At 43.2% G+C, this 14207-nt stretch overlaps 2 protein-coding genes across 2 annotated transcripts; one reads left to right on the top strand and one right to left on the bottom strand.

Annotated features, from left to right (window-relative positions):
* The first annotated feature begins 336 nt into the window (after positions 1 to 336).
* Positions 337 to 9476, top strand: abcd3b (ATP-binding cassette, sub-family D (ALD), member 3b). The gene is made up of 23 exons (XM_076981451.1): positions 337 to 469; positions 666 to 705; positions 789 to 884; positions 983 to 1071; positions 1641 to 1710; positions 2188 to 2285; positions 2363 to 2486; positions 2593 to 2649; positions 2776 to 2918; positions 3008 to 3077; positions 3166 to 3235; positions 3350 to 3447; positions 5013 to 5104; positions 5309 to 5400; positions 5479 to 5566; positions 5746 to 5809; positions 6872 to 6949; positions 7270 to 7335; positions 7453 to 7542; positions 7660 to 7779; positions 7879 to 7983; positions 8531 to 8587; positions 8884 to 9476. The coding sequence occupies exons 1-23, from the start codon at positions 360 to 362 to the stop codon at positions 8959 to 8961; spliced, it is 1995 nt and encodes a 664-aa protein (XP_076837566.1). The 5' UTR covers positions 337 to 359; the 3' UTR covers positions 8962 to 9476.
* Positions 9477 to 9828: 352 nt separating this feature from the next.
* Positions 9829 to 13988, bottom strand: f3b (coagulation factor III, tissue factor b). The gene is made up of 6 exons (XM_076981452.1): positions 13715 to 13988; positions 13362 to 13470; positions 13046 to 13239; positions 12526 to 12704; positions 10747 to 10915; positions 9829 to 10370 (listed from the first exon to the last, which is right to left on the bottom strand). Exons 1-6 carry the CDS (start codon positions 13779 to 13781, stop codon positions 10231 to 10233), a joined length of 858 nt encoding a protein of 285 aa, XP_076837567.1. The 5' UTR covers positions 13782 to 13988; the 3' UTR covers positions 9829 to 10230.
* Positions 13989 to 14207: the final 219 nt, after the last annotated feature.

A 14207-nucleotide genomic window follows, 5' to 3' on the forward strand; every position in this document is an offset into this window, starting at 1 on the left:
ACAGATGCTAACCAGTATGTGATATTATATTATATATATAATATATATAACTCTGGCTACATCTTGCGACATGAAGACGAATTACAGGTGGTTTGTACTCCCTGTACTCTCTATATTGACATAATAAAAGTCCCCTGTAAGAGAACAGAAATTAATTATGATGTTGACTCACCGAAATAAATAAGTTAAACAAATTATGCAAGGAACATTTTTAGCTAGGGTATTGTATTCGCGCATATCTAAAATAAAGAATCACCAAAGACGATTTAAAATGGGTAGGTAAAGCACTCTTATGTTACTCAAGCGCACCTCAAGCTTGTCCGGTAGTGTCTTGCTTCCTGATTGGCTCTATTGTAAATATGGCGGCTATCAGTAAGTACCTGACAGCCAGGAATTCTTCAATAGCAGGTGCTTTGGCATTTATTTTATACGTGTTGAAACAGAGACGTTCTTCAATATCAAATCATGGGTAAGATCGTTGGTTTCAGTAAATGCCGTCGTTTGTGTGATGCTGGATGTGGTTAATCGGGGTGAGGCTGTAACCTAACCAGGGTGTATTCTATACCGGCGTATGCATGCAGGCGTTAGACATACTGGTAAAACTATGTGCAATGGGACTGGTGACTGGTGGCTTCTGAATTCTAGTTTTTGTTTTAATTTCTCAGCAGGGGCAAGAGGACGTCAGAGCTAATATTTGAAAATGATGTAAGTGCCCTCTACCTTTCCAAGAGCCATTTTGTGTGCTTGAATATTATAAGAATTCATACTGATTTTAATTGCATTTTCAGAAGGTCAAAAAGGACCAGGCTGTCGTGGACAAAGTTTTCGTAAACCGCATTTGCCGTATACTGAAAATCTTAGTGCCACAAGTGTTTTGCAAAGAGGTGAGTGATTTGTTCTGTATTACCAGTGTATTTTGCTATTGGATGTATTATGTCAGATTCCGTGCTATAATGTGTAATTACCTGTTTGTAATCTACAGTCAGGGTATTTGGTTCTCATTGCCACAATGCTGGTGGCCCGAACCTACTGTGATGTCTGGATGATCCACAATGGGACAATGATTGAGAGGTAAGGAGACCAAGAGGGTCTTTCATGTCACAAATGTAGTCAGTGTTGTAATTACATGGTACTAACTCTCAGGATTTTGTACGCTCTTTGAACTTTACGGTTGCCGGAGTGAATCTGATTATTTTATGATACTCAGAAACTCAGTGCTACACTGAGGTGTGTATCAAGCTTTTGAAAAGTGGGGGTGTTCTGGGATGTCATAGGCCGTTTAGCATATTTTAGTATTGTTTTAATCTGACAAAAGTGGGATGATGAAATCGTGTTTCAGAAAAAGTGGGGGTGTTGAACGTACCCACCCACCACCCATTATGTAGCTATAAATTAATATGGACTTGGTGCTATACATATTTTGCCACTAGGTGTCACTGTTTGGCCATTATAGGCAGCACATGCTGGGCTGTTAAACCGGTTTTTCCAGTCCTGTGTGCGTACTTCAGGCAGATGAGATGTCTATTTAAAGCTTGAATTGAGTGTCTGTGTGTGTGTGTGTGTGTGTGTGTGTGTGTGTGTGTGTGTGTGTGTGTGTGTGTGTGTGTGTGTGTGTGTGTGTGGTTTAATGTGGCTTGCAGTGCAATTATTGGACGATCAGCAAAAGCTTTCAAGTCATACTTATTCAACTTTATTGCTGTCATGCCTTTTGTAAGTGTATTACTTTTAATTGAATTTATATATGTAATTTATTATTACTATAGAAGTTATAATATCTTATTGTTTTACATTGTGGAATTTTAAGCTTTACTTGATTATCATTTATTCTTCTTTAAAATGCAGCTTGTTATTTACAATACAAAATACAAGCAAATGAGAAAGAAGAGAAAACTAATGTATTATATTTTTATTGTAATATACTAGTAAAAAGTAAACACAAATGTTTAGCTGTTGTTGAAAATCAGTGAATTTTATTGGTAATTGGTTCAGATCTTTGGAGCACAAAAACAGAACACAACCTCTCAACTCTACATTTTATACATGGAATATGGAGAAGTGGTTTGTGACACATTTTATCAGGCACTCAAAGATATGTGAAGGTGCTAAACTGTTCGGACATTTACGGGTATTTGTGTTGTTGAAATTTTCATAACTTCCATGAAGCAAGTTTCATGTTTTCCTAATCAGATCTCCTTAGTCAATAATTTCCTGAAGTTGGGCCTGAACGAGCTCAAACTTCGCTTCCGCGTGAGACTCACTCAACACCTGTACAGTGACTACCTGAGGTAAATATCTCCTCATTAGCCATTTCCCTGTGAGTTGTCATCGGTTCTCAAGAACCGATGTCCCCATTTGTCCACAGAGGGTTCACCTACTACAAAATCGGTAACCTGGACAACCGCATCACCAATCCCGACCAGCTGCTGACCCAAGATGTGGAGAAGTTCTGTAACAGTGTGGTGGACCTGTACTCCAACATCAGCAAGGTAACGCAGGAGGGAGACGTCTCCAGTGTCCTACATGCGCAAATGTGTCCTCAGATGTTCTCTTCTGTCCGTGTATATCAAATCTAGCCTCTTGTTGTCCCTGCAGCCTCTACTGGACATCATCCTCTACCTCTTCAAGCTGACCACCGCCATTGGACTTTTGGTGAGTTTCATCTATGAAGGCAGGAGCTTCACGCGGTTCCTCTCCACCCTGCCACCCCATCTTTTTCGTCGCACCATCTGACACATCACGTAACGTCGTGTTTGACGTCGTCTCGCTGTCTCGCAGGGCCCTGCTGGTATGCTCAGCTACCTGGTCCTCTCTGGTCTTCTGCTGACCAGGCTACGGAGACCAATCGGCAGGATGACGGTGACGGAGCAGAAGTACGAGGGGGAGTTCAGATACGTCAACTCACGCCTCATCACGAACAGGTACCTGAGCGTCCACCGCCGCCGTTCCGCTCCTGGTTTCTGTTTGACGTCATTGCCGTGTTGAACACAGTCCGTGGGTGATATTGCAGTGAGGAGATTGCGTTCTACAATGGAAGCAAGAGGGAGAAGAAGAGCATCTATGAGACTTTCCAGAAGCTGGTATGGATACTCTGAAGGGGCAAAAAGCTGCAATATTTTGTGATGATTAAAATTTTTTATTAATTTATTATTTTTTTGCCACCTACAGGTGGAGCACTTGAGTCGCTTCATATACTTCCGTTTCTCCATGGGCATCGTAGACAGTATTGTAGCTAAATGTGAGTCAGGGAGAAGAAATTATAAACTGCTTACATAAGATAGTTTGTCACGTTCCCACTGTTTTGGTAAGCAGACCCTGGAATATGCAGAAACATTATTCTTGGTTTCCATAGATGTCGCATTGGTGGTTGGCTACGTGGTGGTCAGCCGTCCCTTCCTGGACCCCACAAACAAGCGTCATCTCCACAGCACGCACTCTGAGAGGCTGGAGGTAAGCTTTGAATTGACAGAGACTGGGAGTTTTGTGTGGAGGTTCTTCTAACTGTGTCACAGAGAAGGTCAGGATGTCATTGACAGGCGGAGAGACGAGCAAGTTCTCAGGCCTCATTCTGTCCAGTAATTCTGTACATTGACAACTACTGAAACTCATTTAACTTTCAAGAATTCTACTAGGATGTATGTTTTCATGTACATTTTCCAGTCTTGACATACATGTAAAGTGAGTGGACATATACATTATATTGCCAAAAATATTCGCTCACCCATCCAAATTATTTGAATCACGTGTTCCAATCACTTCCATGGACACAGGTGTATAAAATTAAGCACCTAGGCATGCAGACTGTTTTTACAAACATTTGTGAAAGAATGGGTCACTCAGGAGTTCAGTGAATTCCAGCATGGAACTGTAATAGGTCAAATCTAGTCGTGAAATTTCCTTGCTCCTAAATATTCCACAGTGAACTGTCAGCTGTTTTATAAGAAAATGGAAGTGTTTGGGAACAACAGCAACTCACCCACGAAGTGGTAGGACACGTAAACTGACAGTGCGGGGTCAGTGGATGTTGAAGCATATAGTGTGAAGAGGTCGGCAACTTTCTGCAGAGTCAATCACTACAGACATCCAAACTTCATGTGGCCTTCAGATTAGCTCAAGAACAGTGCGAAGAGAGCTTCATGGAATGGGTTTCCATGGTCGAGCAGCTGCATCCAAGCCATACATCACCAAGTGCAATGCAAAGCGTTGGATGCAGTGGTGTAAAACACGCAGCCTCTGGACTCTAGAGCAGTGGAGGCACGTTCTCTAGAGTAACGAATCGCACTTCTCCATCTGGCAGTCTGATGGATGAGTCTGGGTTTGGTGGTTGCCAGGAGAACAGTACTTGTCTGACTGCATTGTACCAAGTGTAAAGTTTGATGGAGGGGGGATTATGGTGTGGGGTTGTTTTTTAGGAACTGGGTTTGGCCCCTTAGTTCAAGTGAAAGGAACTCTGAATGCTTCAGCATACCAAGACATTTTGGACAATTCCAAGCTCCCAACTTTGGAGACCAGTTTGGAGCTGGCATCTTCCTCTTCCAACATGTCTTGTGCACCAGTGCACAAAGCAAGGTCCATAATGACATGGATGGCAGAATTTGGTGTGGATGACCTTGACCGGCCTGTACAGAGTTTTGACCTCAACCCAATAGAACAACTTTGGGATGAATTAGAGCAGAGACTGAGAGCCAGGCCTTCTCATCCAACAACAATATGTGACCTCACAAATGTGCTTCTGGAAGAATGGTCAAAAATCCCCATAAACACACTCCTAAACCTTGTGGACAGCCTTCCCAGAAGAACTGAAGCTGTTCTAGCTGCAAAGGGTGGACCAATGTCATATTGTACCCTATGTATTAGGAATGGGATGTCACTTAAGCTCATATGTGAGTCAAGGAAGGTGAGCGAATACTTTTGCCAATATAGTGTATGTAGCGGCTGTAACGGAGGTGACCCTGTGCTGTGTGAGCCTGGCTGGACAGCAGCTCCATTGTGTTCTTGTTGGGCTGTTTGTGCAGGATTACTACCAAAGCGGACGCATGCTTCTCAGTCTGGCCCAGGCTTTGGGCCGTATCGTGCTGGCCGGCAGGGAGATGACCAGGCTGTCAGGGTGAGGACTTCCCTTAATAAACCTCATTAACACCTTTAATATGAGCTGTAATGTCACACCGTTCAGAAATGTATGAGAAATTGAACAGTGTGAACATGACTTGGGAGGCTTTAGTGTGTGACAGGAATCGCAAGCGTGACATTTAGTGTGTGACGGGACCCTGTGCATTACGGTTACCGTGACTCAGTGCGTTCCCTTTTGCAGGTTCACTGCACGGATCACAGAAATCCAAGAAGTGCTACGAGAGTTGAACTCTGGGAAATATGAGCGTACAATGATCTCCCAACCAGGAAAAGGTTTGGGGCTTCACATTTCACCGTTATTAGCAGATAACTGTCACTTGAATAGATAAAGCTGATTTTTTAATATTTCAGAATTTCCAATGTCAGAGTCTGAAGCTGTAGAGAAAATGAAGTTGGTCCCTGGTAGTGGAGAAATCTTTAATGCAGATAATATCATCAGGTAAGATAAAAAACTACACAGCCCAGTTATGAATGATAACCTGGTTATCACTCATAACTCTACACATCAGTCATAGATCACTTACAGTTCAGGAACTCCTTCATGCATTATGTCAAGCACTTAAGAAGCTTGCCTTACATGGGTTATTGGAGAGATCAACGGGATGTGTTCACCCACAGGTTCGAGCACATACCTCTCGCAACACCCAATGGAGATATCCTGATTCACGACTTATCGTTTGAGGTTGGTGTTGTATTCTGTATTAAGCGGAAGCTCGGTATGTAATTGAATTTTTATCACATGTAAGCCGTGATGCCTCGTCTAATTTCACCAACGCTTAGGGGCCCAACCAGATTTACAGGCCCATGGATCTTCTGGATCATATGAGCAGAACTTTGTGTCCTTCATCAAAATCTTTGGCACCAAGCAAGCAGTGCTGAACAGTGATAAAAGCCTTCAGCCATGTGCCATGAGCACATGGCACTGAGGCCACAAGCAATGCCTTCATTTATTCTTGCTTTAGCTCAAAAATGTACGTAATTAATTTCTTACTCCTTTATTAATAAGGCAAGAGGCTATGAAAGGCTGTGCATTAGAGATTTGATAATGGGTAAGGGTATTTTTGGCACCATGTGATCCTGTAATGAAACGGCAACAAGAACAATATGATTAAACAGGCCAGCGCTCAATAAATTACATTTATTATTAGCAAAATGCACAATAAACAAATCAGCCAATGTATTGTGCTCACACGTTTTTGTTGCTTAGCAGCACAACAGCGTCAAGGCTGTAGAACGTGGAGGACAAAAGAAGGAAGCAAACATGATTCTCCAACTGAGTGTGTAATTAAACTAACGAAAACGAAGCCCAACGTGCACAAATTAGAACATAAGAAAGTCAACGTAAGGTACACTGACCGAAATACAAAAGGCTTACAGAGGACAGAATGTAATAACCTAAGACACCACTGGTGGTGTAGCGCATAAGGCACAACACACACCAACAGAGGGGGTGTGGCAAGAAATCAAAACAGGAAATGTGCAACACAACGAAACGTAAACAAAGCACCACGTACACCATGACAAACTGATAACTCTTCAAAAGAAGACCGCGTTGGTACAGAATCAAGTCTTTATGAGGGTGGGTGTATATCCAGGATTTTACATCAGCTACCAACATGACGCAGCCAATCGCATTTTAGGACCAGGACTATCTGTGTTATGATTTGTTGAAGCAGATGATGAAAACACCACTGGAGCCAATCAGATCAGATCAGACCATATCAGACATCCTCTTGTTTTGCAGGTGTCATCCGGGACCAATGTGCTAGTGTGTGGCCCCAACGGTTGTGGGAAGAGCTCCTTGTTCAGGGTCCTGGGTGAGGTGAGAACTGCACATGTACATGTGAACTGTAGTTGTAGACGTGTTCAGTCACTCACATGTACGTGTGAACTGTAGTTGTAGACGTGTTCAGTCACTCACATGTACGTGTGAACTGTAGTTGTAGACGTGTTCAGTCACATGTACGTGTGAACTGTAGTTGTAGACATGTTCAGTCACATGTACGTGTGAACTGTAGTTGTAGACGTGTTCAGTCACTCACATGTACGTGTGAACTGTAGTTGTAGACGTGTTCAGTCACATATACGTGTGAACTGTAGTTGTAGACGTGTTCAGTCACTCATTGAGGGTTTGTGCCTCAGCTGTGGCCTTTGTTTGGAGGACGTCTGACCAAGCCTGAACGAGGGAAGCTCTTCTACGTTCCCCAGGTAACGATAACCGCAGGCGCCTAGAGACCGGGTTTATCTTTAGTTATCTTTATATATGGATAGTTTCACAGACAACGTAACACTGAAGCTGAAGTTACTGTTTGTGTGTGTTTGTAGAGACCATACATGACTATCGGCTCCTTGAGGGACCAGGTCATTTATCCTGACGCACATGAAGACCAAAGAAGTAAAGGAACTTCTGATAAGGTACAACGACGAGTATTCTCATCAACACCGAAGTAGAAAAAACAGAAGGTCCGCGAACCTCTGTGCTGGGGAGCAGAAAGGCATTGTGGGAAACGAGCGTGTGGGGACTGTGAACAGGTGCTGAAGGAATACCTCGACAACGTCCAGCTGGGCCACATCCTGGACAGAGAGGGCGGCTGGGACAGCGTCCAGGACTGGATGGACGTCCTGAGCGGGGGAGAGAAGCAGAGGATGGCCGTAAGTGTCTTCTGTCCTGCTGAAGAGGAAATGATGCAATCCTCCCGGCCTTCCTGTGTGTTTACTGTGTTTGGACTCTCTGGTCATGTCTGGGTTCAGATGGCACGCCTGTTCTACCACAAGCCCCAGTTCGCCATCCTGGACGAGTGCACCAGTGCCGTGAGCGTGGACGTGGAGGACTACATCTACAGCCACTGCAGGAAGGTAGTGTGCACAGTCCTCTTCCTGTCAGCGGAGGGGAATTTTTCTATTCTGTAAGCCGTACGATATCCTGGGTCAAAGATACAGGCCTGTTGAGCATTTTGTAATATTTATATTGTTAGGATACGTTGAGAAGGGTCTTTATACTTGCACATCAGACCTCTCTCATTCCCTTTAAGTCATGGATTGCATATTTTAAGACCCTTAATAGGTAGTTCCAGTACAGCCCTCTGGGTGGCGCACTTGGTCAGGCTCTTCCTCTGTTTACTTCCTCAAGTCACTCACAGGACAAAGTGAAGAAATAATCACCCATGCAGGCAAAATCTGGACGGGCTGTAAAGTGGACAAACAGAATTACAATATATGGCAGAACACCAGTTTTAAGTGCCCCATCAATAATACATGTAGATAGAAATCCTTTTGGAAAGAACGCCATTCTATTCGGGGCCATCACTGGATCTCAGGAGATCCTGGTAGTGTTCTTACACTAAACGGAGAGCCAGACTGAGACCCGTTCTAATGTTCCCTTTCGTCTGTGGACTCGTTTCAGGTTGGAATCACCCTGTTTACCGTCTCCCACAGAAAGTCTCTCTGGAAGCACCATGAGGTAAATCCCAACATGTAGCTCAGACCAATACATGATAAATGGTTGGATTGCTGGTCAGATACATTGATAGATGGATGGAGGGATGTTTGATAAATATTATATTTATCGATTAATGAAGTGACTGACATTGATAGATTGCTAAATTGATTGATGGGTCAATTAATGTTTTTGATAAAACTGTAAATTTGGGTTTAATAGAGGTTTTTTGTATAAAACAACACATGTTCTCCTGTTGGGATGATGTCATGTTGCATTTCACCATGTTTTTGACCACAAAGCTAAATGTCTTCTTGTAGTACTACCTTCACATGGATGGCAGAGGAAACTATGAGTTCAAGCCCATCACCAAGGAGACAGTGGAGTTTGGTTCCTGAGCGTGTGTGGACAGGAGTGTGATTAGTGTTGAACTGGACATCTGTCCTTTCATTTCTGATAAGACGGCGAAGCTGTACAAGTGTGTTCCTTTTTCTCTGTCCAGGAGGAAATACCGAGATAAATCTCTCTCAAGGAGAGTTGTTTGGCCTCAGATAATGTTCACATGAAGGTCCTGTTGATATCTTTTAATATTCATGATTTTTAGAGTAATTTAAATAATGTTTGGTTTTTACTTTTCTATTGAGATTTCTTCACTTAAAGAGGAACTCTGAATTGTTTTGTCTCTGGGCCGTGATGGTACTGCTGGATGTTTTATTTGTATTTTGTTTGATTTTTTTAGGACTTATCAAAACATATAATCTGTAAACATCTGTCTCAACTGTATTTTATTTAACAGCAACATGTTATGCTGAAAATTGTGTGTTCGGGGATAGAGGCACATATCAAATATTTTTGTCAGTAAACTGTAAGGCAAACTAGAGCTGTGTATTAAATTATACATCATATATACCCACCTTGTTTCCTCAGGTTAGTTTTTGTGACAATTTAAAACAAATATCTCTGCAAATTTAAATCTTTTCCCATGTTTGAATTGCCAAGTTCAGCACATGCAGACGCTACAATAAACAACATAGTTTTTAACGTGTTAGACCACCCACTTCAGAACCTCGTTTTCTATCAATTCCTCACATTTTGAAAAACTTGTACTGTAGGTGGCACAGTTGAACATTCACTGACCTCAGACTTGTAGAATTAATGTCTAAACAACCCAACGTACATGTGACGGAAATAACGTAGAAAAGGATCCTTTTCCACACTTTATACAAGGAACAACTTTTAAAATAACCGACTGCTGAGAGGAAACCTCCGACACCGGACATGAGACTTTATTTATTTAATCTGAGTGATTACATATTTGGAGTACCGTTCATTAAATACAATCTTATACATGTGAAGAGCAGTAAGAAAGTAAAAAAATATGTATCTAATAAATATAGCAGCTAATATACAGATATTTCTCCACATAAAAACACATTTATTGACTACAACCAAACAATTAGATGAATACAAAAAGCAGCTCTTTGTCAATCACCTAATTTAGTCAGAAATATTTCAACTCTGATATTTGTTCTCGAAGAGTTCAACTGTTTCAGTATTATCACAACTGAAGCGTGGATATGTATGACATATCCTGTAGTGTTATCGTTTCACAGAAACCAGATCGCAGGCTTTGGTAGTCGGGTGTGGCGCACCCCAGCCGTGCGTCCCTACACCTGCGTGGTCTGCTTGTTCTTCCCAGCCTTGTGCCCACGTGCTCTCTTGCGGCAGGTCACCACGATGACGACGACTACGATGAGCACGGCGGCGAGCACCAGAGCTCCGCCTCCGATTGTCCCCAGGCCGTACTCTGAAAGGATAGATACTGTATTCAGCGAGAGCGTAGTTACAGTTGTGTAAGTCTTTGTTTGTTTTTTTTGTGGAGGTGTTAATGGGATTATCGTTAAATTTTCCAGCGCTGTCTCCATGGATCTCGTGGTAATTTCCACATTTTATTTACAGAAACATAGGCTGACAGCAGCGTACACACCACCACGTGAGTCAGAGATCATGGAGCGTCATCCTTCCTGCACTGTCTGCCGACCTTTCACCTCGCCGCCATGTCACTCTCGGCTCCCGAGGCGTCTCGGCCGCGAGACTCGCTCAACGGAAACCTCGCAGGACAGACAGGCCGGGACGAGGCAAACAGGACGAAGTCTGGGACGAGCGACGGGATTCCGACTCACCGTCGATGAAGCTCCGCCTCTCTGCCGGCGAGCACTTGCGAGGACTCCACTTGCTGGTTTTCCTGGGCGATCTCCTGGACGGGATATACGCGGCCACGCTGAAGCAGTAACTCTCCCCCCGGTCCAGGCCGAGCATCTCCACCTCGTTCTGATCCACAATGATCTCAGTCTGGGGGGAAAGCAGCAGGGATACTGAATACTCAGAAAAACTTCACCGTTTCCACCACGTACAACATCTGCTGAGTTCTGTTAAAGCTCTCTGGTTTTGATTTTAGCTTGTAGCTTGTAACCCAGGAGAAGACCTGCCTTTGTAGTCACTGTAGTAACTACTTGTGTAATCAAGAGTTTTACAACAGCATTAAACCATCCTGCCCATTAATGCTCAAAACTGATTATAATGGAGTTTTCTTTCAATTATATTACGCATCATAATCATATTGTATTGTTTTAAATCAATGGATTTAATAAACATGAATCAATCTATTTTCTGCTCACAATGTGAGTGTAATAGGTCAGGTGAAAAGTTATGTCTGCCAGTATCAGTGGAGATAGATATATATATATATATATATATATATATATATATATATATCAAAGGTCAGGCAGCCAAAAACAGCTGCACTCCTCCAACTGAGGTTTTAACTGTTTCAGTAGAAGATGTGCGTTCCTAATGTAAATCACGTGTCCTTCACAAACGTGCGTTCCTAATGTACACCCACGTGTCCTTCACAGACGTGCGTTCCTAATGTACATCACGTGTCCTTCACAGACGTGCGTTCCTAATGTAAATAACGTGTCCTTCACAAACGTGCGTTCCTAATGTACACCCACGTGTCCTTCACAAATGTGCGTTCCTAATGTACATCATGTGTCCTTCACAAATGTGCATTCCTAATGTACATCACGTGTCCTTCACAGACGTTCGTTCCTAATGTACAACACGTGTCCTTCACAGACGTGCGTTCCTAATGTACATCACGTGTCCTTCACAGACGTTCGTTCCTAATGTACAACACGTGTCCTTCACAGACGTGCATTCCTAATGTACATCACGTGTCCTTCACAGACGTTCGTTCCTAATGTACAACACTTGTCCTTCACAGACGTGCATTCCTAATGTACATCACGTGTCCTTCACAGATGTGTGTTCCTAATGTACATCACGTGTCCTTCACAGACGTTCGTTCCTAATGTACATCACGTGTCCTTCACAGACGTGTGTTCCTAATGTACATCACGTGTCCTTCACAGACGTGTGTTCCTAATGTACATCACGTGTCCTTCACAGACGTTCGTTCCTAATGTACAACACGTGTCCTTCACAGACGTTCATTCCTAATGTACATCACGTGTCCTTCACAGACGTTCGTTCCTAATGTACAACACGTGTCCTTCACAGACGTGCATTCCTAATATACATCACGTGTCCTTCACAGACGTGCGTTCCTAATGTAAATCACGTGTCCTTCACAAACGTGCGTTCCTAATGTACACCCACGTGTCCTTCACAAACGTGCGTTCCTAATGTACAACACGTGTCCTTCACAGACGTTAGTTCCTAATGTACAACACGTGTCCTTCACAGACGTGCATTCCTAATGTACATCACGTGTCCTTCACAGACGTTCGTTCCTAATGTACAACACGTGTCCTTCACAGACGTGCATTCCTAATGTACATCACGTGTCCTTCACAGACGTGTGTTCCTAATGTACATCATGTGTCCTTCACAGTACCAGCCGAGATAAAAATGGCTTGTGGGCTTTCCCCAACACTCACCTTCCCGGTGCTCCTGGCCCTGCTGTACATGACCTTGTACTTCAGGTCCCCTTTAAAGATGTCACGCAGCGTTAAGAGGCGGCCATCTTTGTACAAAGCAGTTGGCTGGTCGCGGATGTAGATCACGATGGTCTTGTTTTCGTCCAGCTTTATTTTGAAGTCTGGTTTTCCTATTATGGCTGCAAACACACACACAGAGTAATTTAGTCCTCCACCACTCAACAAACACTTAAAGGGGGCAGTTGATTTTATTGTTTAATTTACTGTGTATTTATTGTGTAGTTTTTTGTAGTTGTCTTTATTTATGCTTTACGTTGTTTACATTTATTCCACTTCATAAGATATCATCTCATTATTACAAATGTAGCTATTAAAAATTATAGGTTTCAATAAATCTTTTGAACTAGCATTATGGTCCATAAATCATCTTTCTCGACCTCCCTCTGCTAAGACAACATCCACAGGAACAACATTCTCCAACAGAATTTAAATCCTGTAAAATAAGCGAATGAAAACTCACTGTCAGTGTAAGGGCAGAACCTCTTGGACTGAGTAAAGGGCAGCTCCACCCGATCCGAGCTCTGGCCCGGTAGAGGTTCCGTGAAGACGTCAGCAACGTAAGAGGTCTTGAGATCTCGGAGCTCGTTGGTCAGGTCGCACGTGCTCTCCGCGCTCCTGATACAGTGCGGGTTGCGCTGTCTGTCACTCCCAACCCTGCAGAGACACGAGGGTCACACTGGGTGTCAGGGACCAAAACCGACATCAGCCCCTGTGTGCGTGACCTTAAAAAGCGACATTAAACTGGATTTGAAAGTGCAAATAAGTTTTATACTTACTTTGAGAATTCTACTGTATGAGTGTAGTTGAAAGGTTTAGGTCCCCATTTCAGAATGGTCTTGAAGTTGTGTGATGACCAGGTTACATTCTTTGCTCTGGGTAGATAGTCTTTTGATGCCATGTGGAAAGAAATACGTTTAAAACATGGTAATGCAATGCACAAATGCTATTAAATATGTCAAATTGAATTACATTCATCACCCGTTACAGAACGAATGTGACATTGCGCAGTTCGGCTGGGCGCACCCGATTAATGATTCGAACTAAGATTCGCAGTTTTGCACACACTTTCTTGCGCAGTATTGTAATCTTGGATGGTAAAACGTAAATGTATCAGTAGCAGCTTTCTTACCCGAGGATGCGCACAAGAAGTTCAAGAGAAGGAAAGGCAGTATCGCCGTGAAGTTCACGCAGTTCATTTTTCCGTTAACTTGTGTTTCGCGACCGCTTCAAGTGTAATTCCACGTGAGAACTTCGCTTCGTTGAGACTCTCCGGTCAGTTAAGGCTGGCACTGGCCTTCGTACCTTTATACTCTTCCGAATAACTGTCGCAAAAGGCAAAAAGCAGTCAATTTGCTATGAGTCATCTAGCTTTTTTGCTCTCGCAGCTTTTGGGGAAGGTATGTGATTTTGTCACTGGCGGAGCGCGTAGAAAGAGCTCAACCCCTGACCATATATGGTCATCCGGTCCGGCCGGGGGCAGCTCCTGTATGTATCCATAGGCCTGCATGGCATGGCTCAGTCGCTGATGCTTCTACTGTATTTTAGAGGACAAAAGTAGCAAACAACAGTAACAAAAGTTATTTTTTCTAAGTGTCGCTTAGATGAGATGAACATTCAAACTG

This window comes from Brachyhypopomus gauderio, chromosome 19, assembly GCF_052324685.1.
Source record: "Brachyhypopomus gauderio isolate BG-103 chromosome 19, BGAUD_0.2, whole genome shotgun sequence".
Classification (NCBI taxonomy): domain Eukaryota; kingdom Metazoa; phylum Chordata; class Actinopteri; order Gymnotiformes; family Hypopomidae; genus Brachyhypopomus; species Brachyhypopomus gauderio.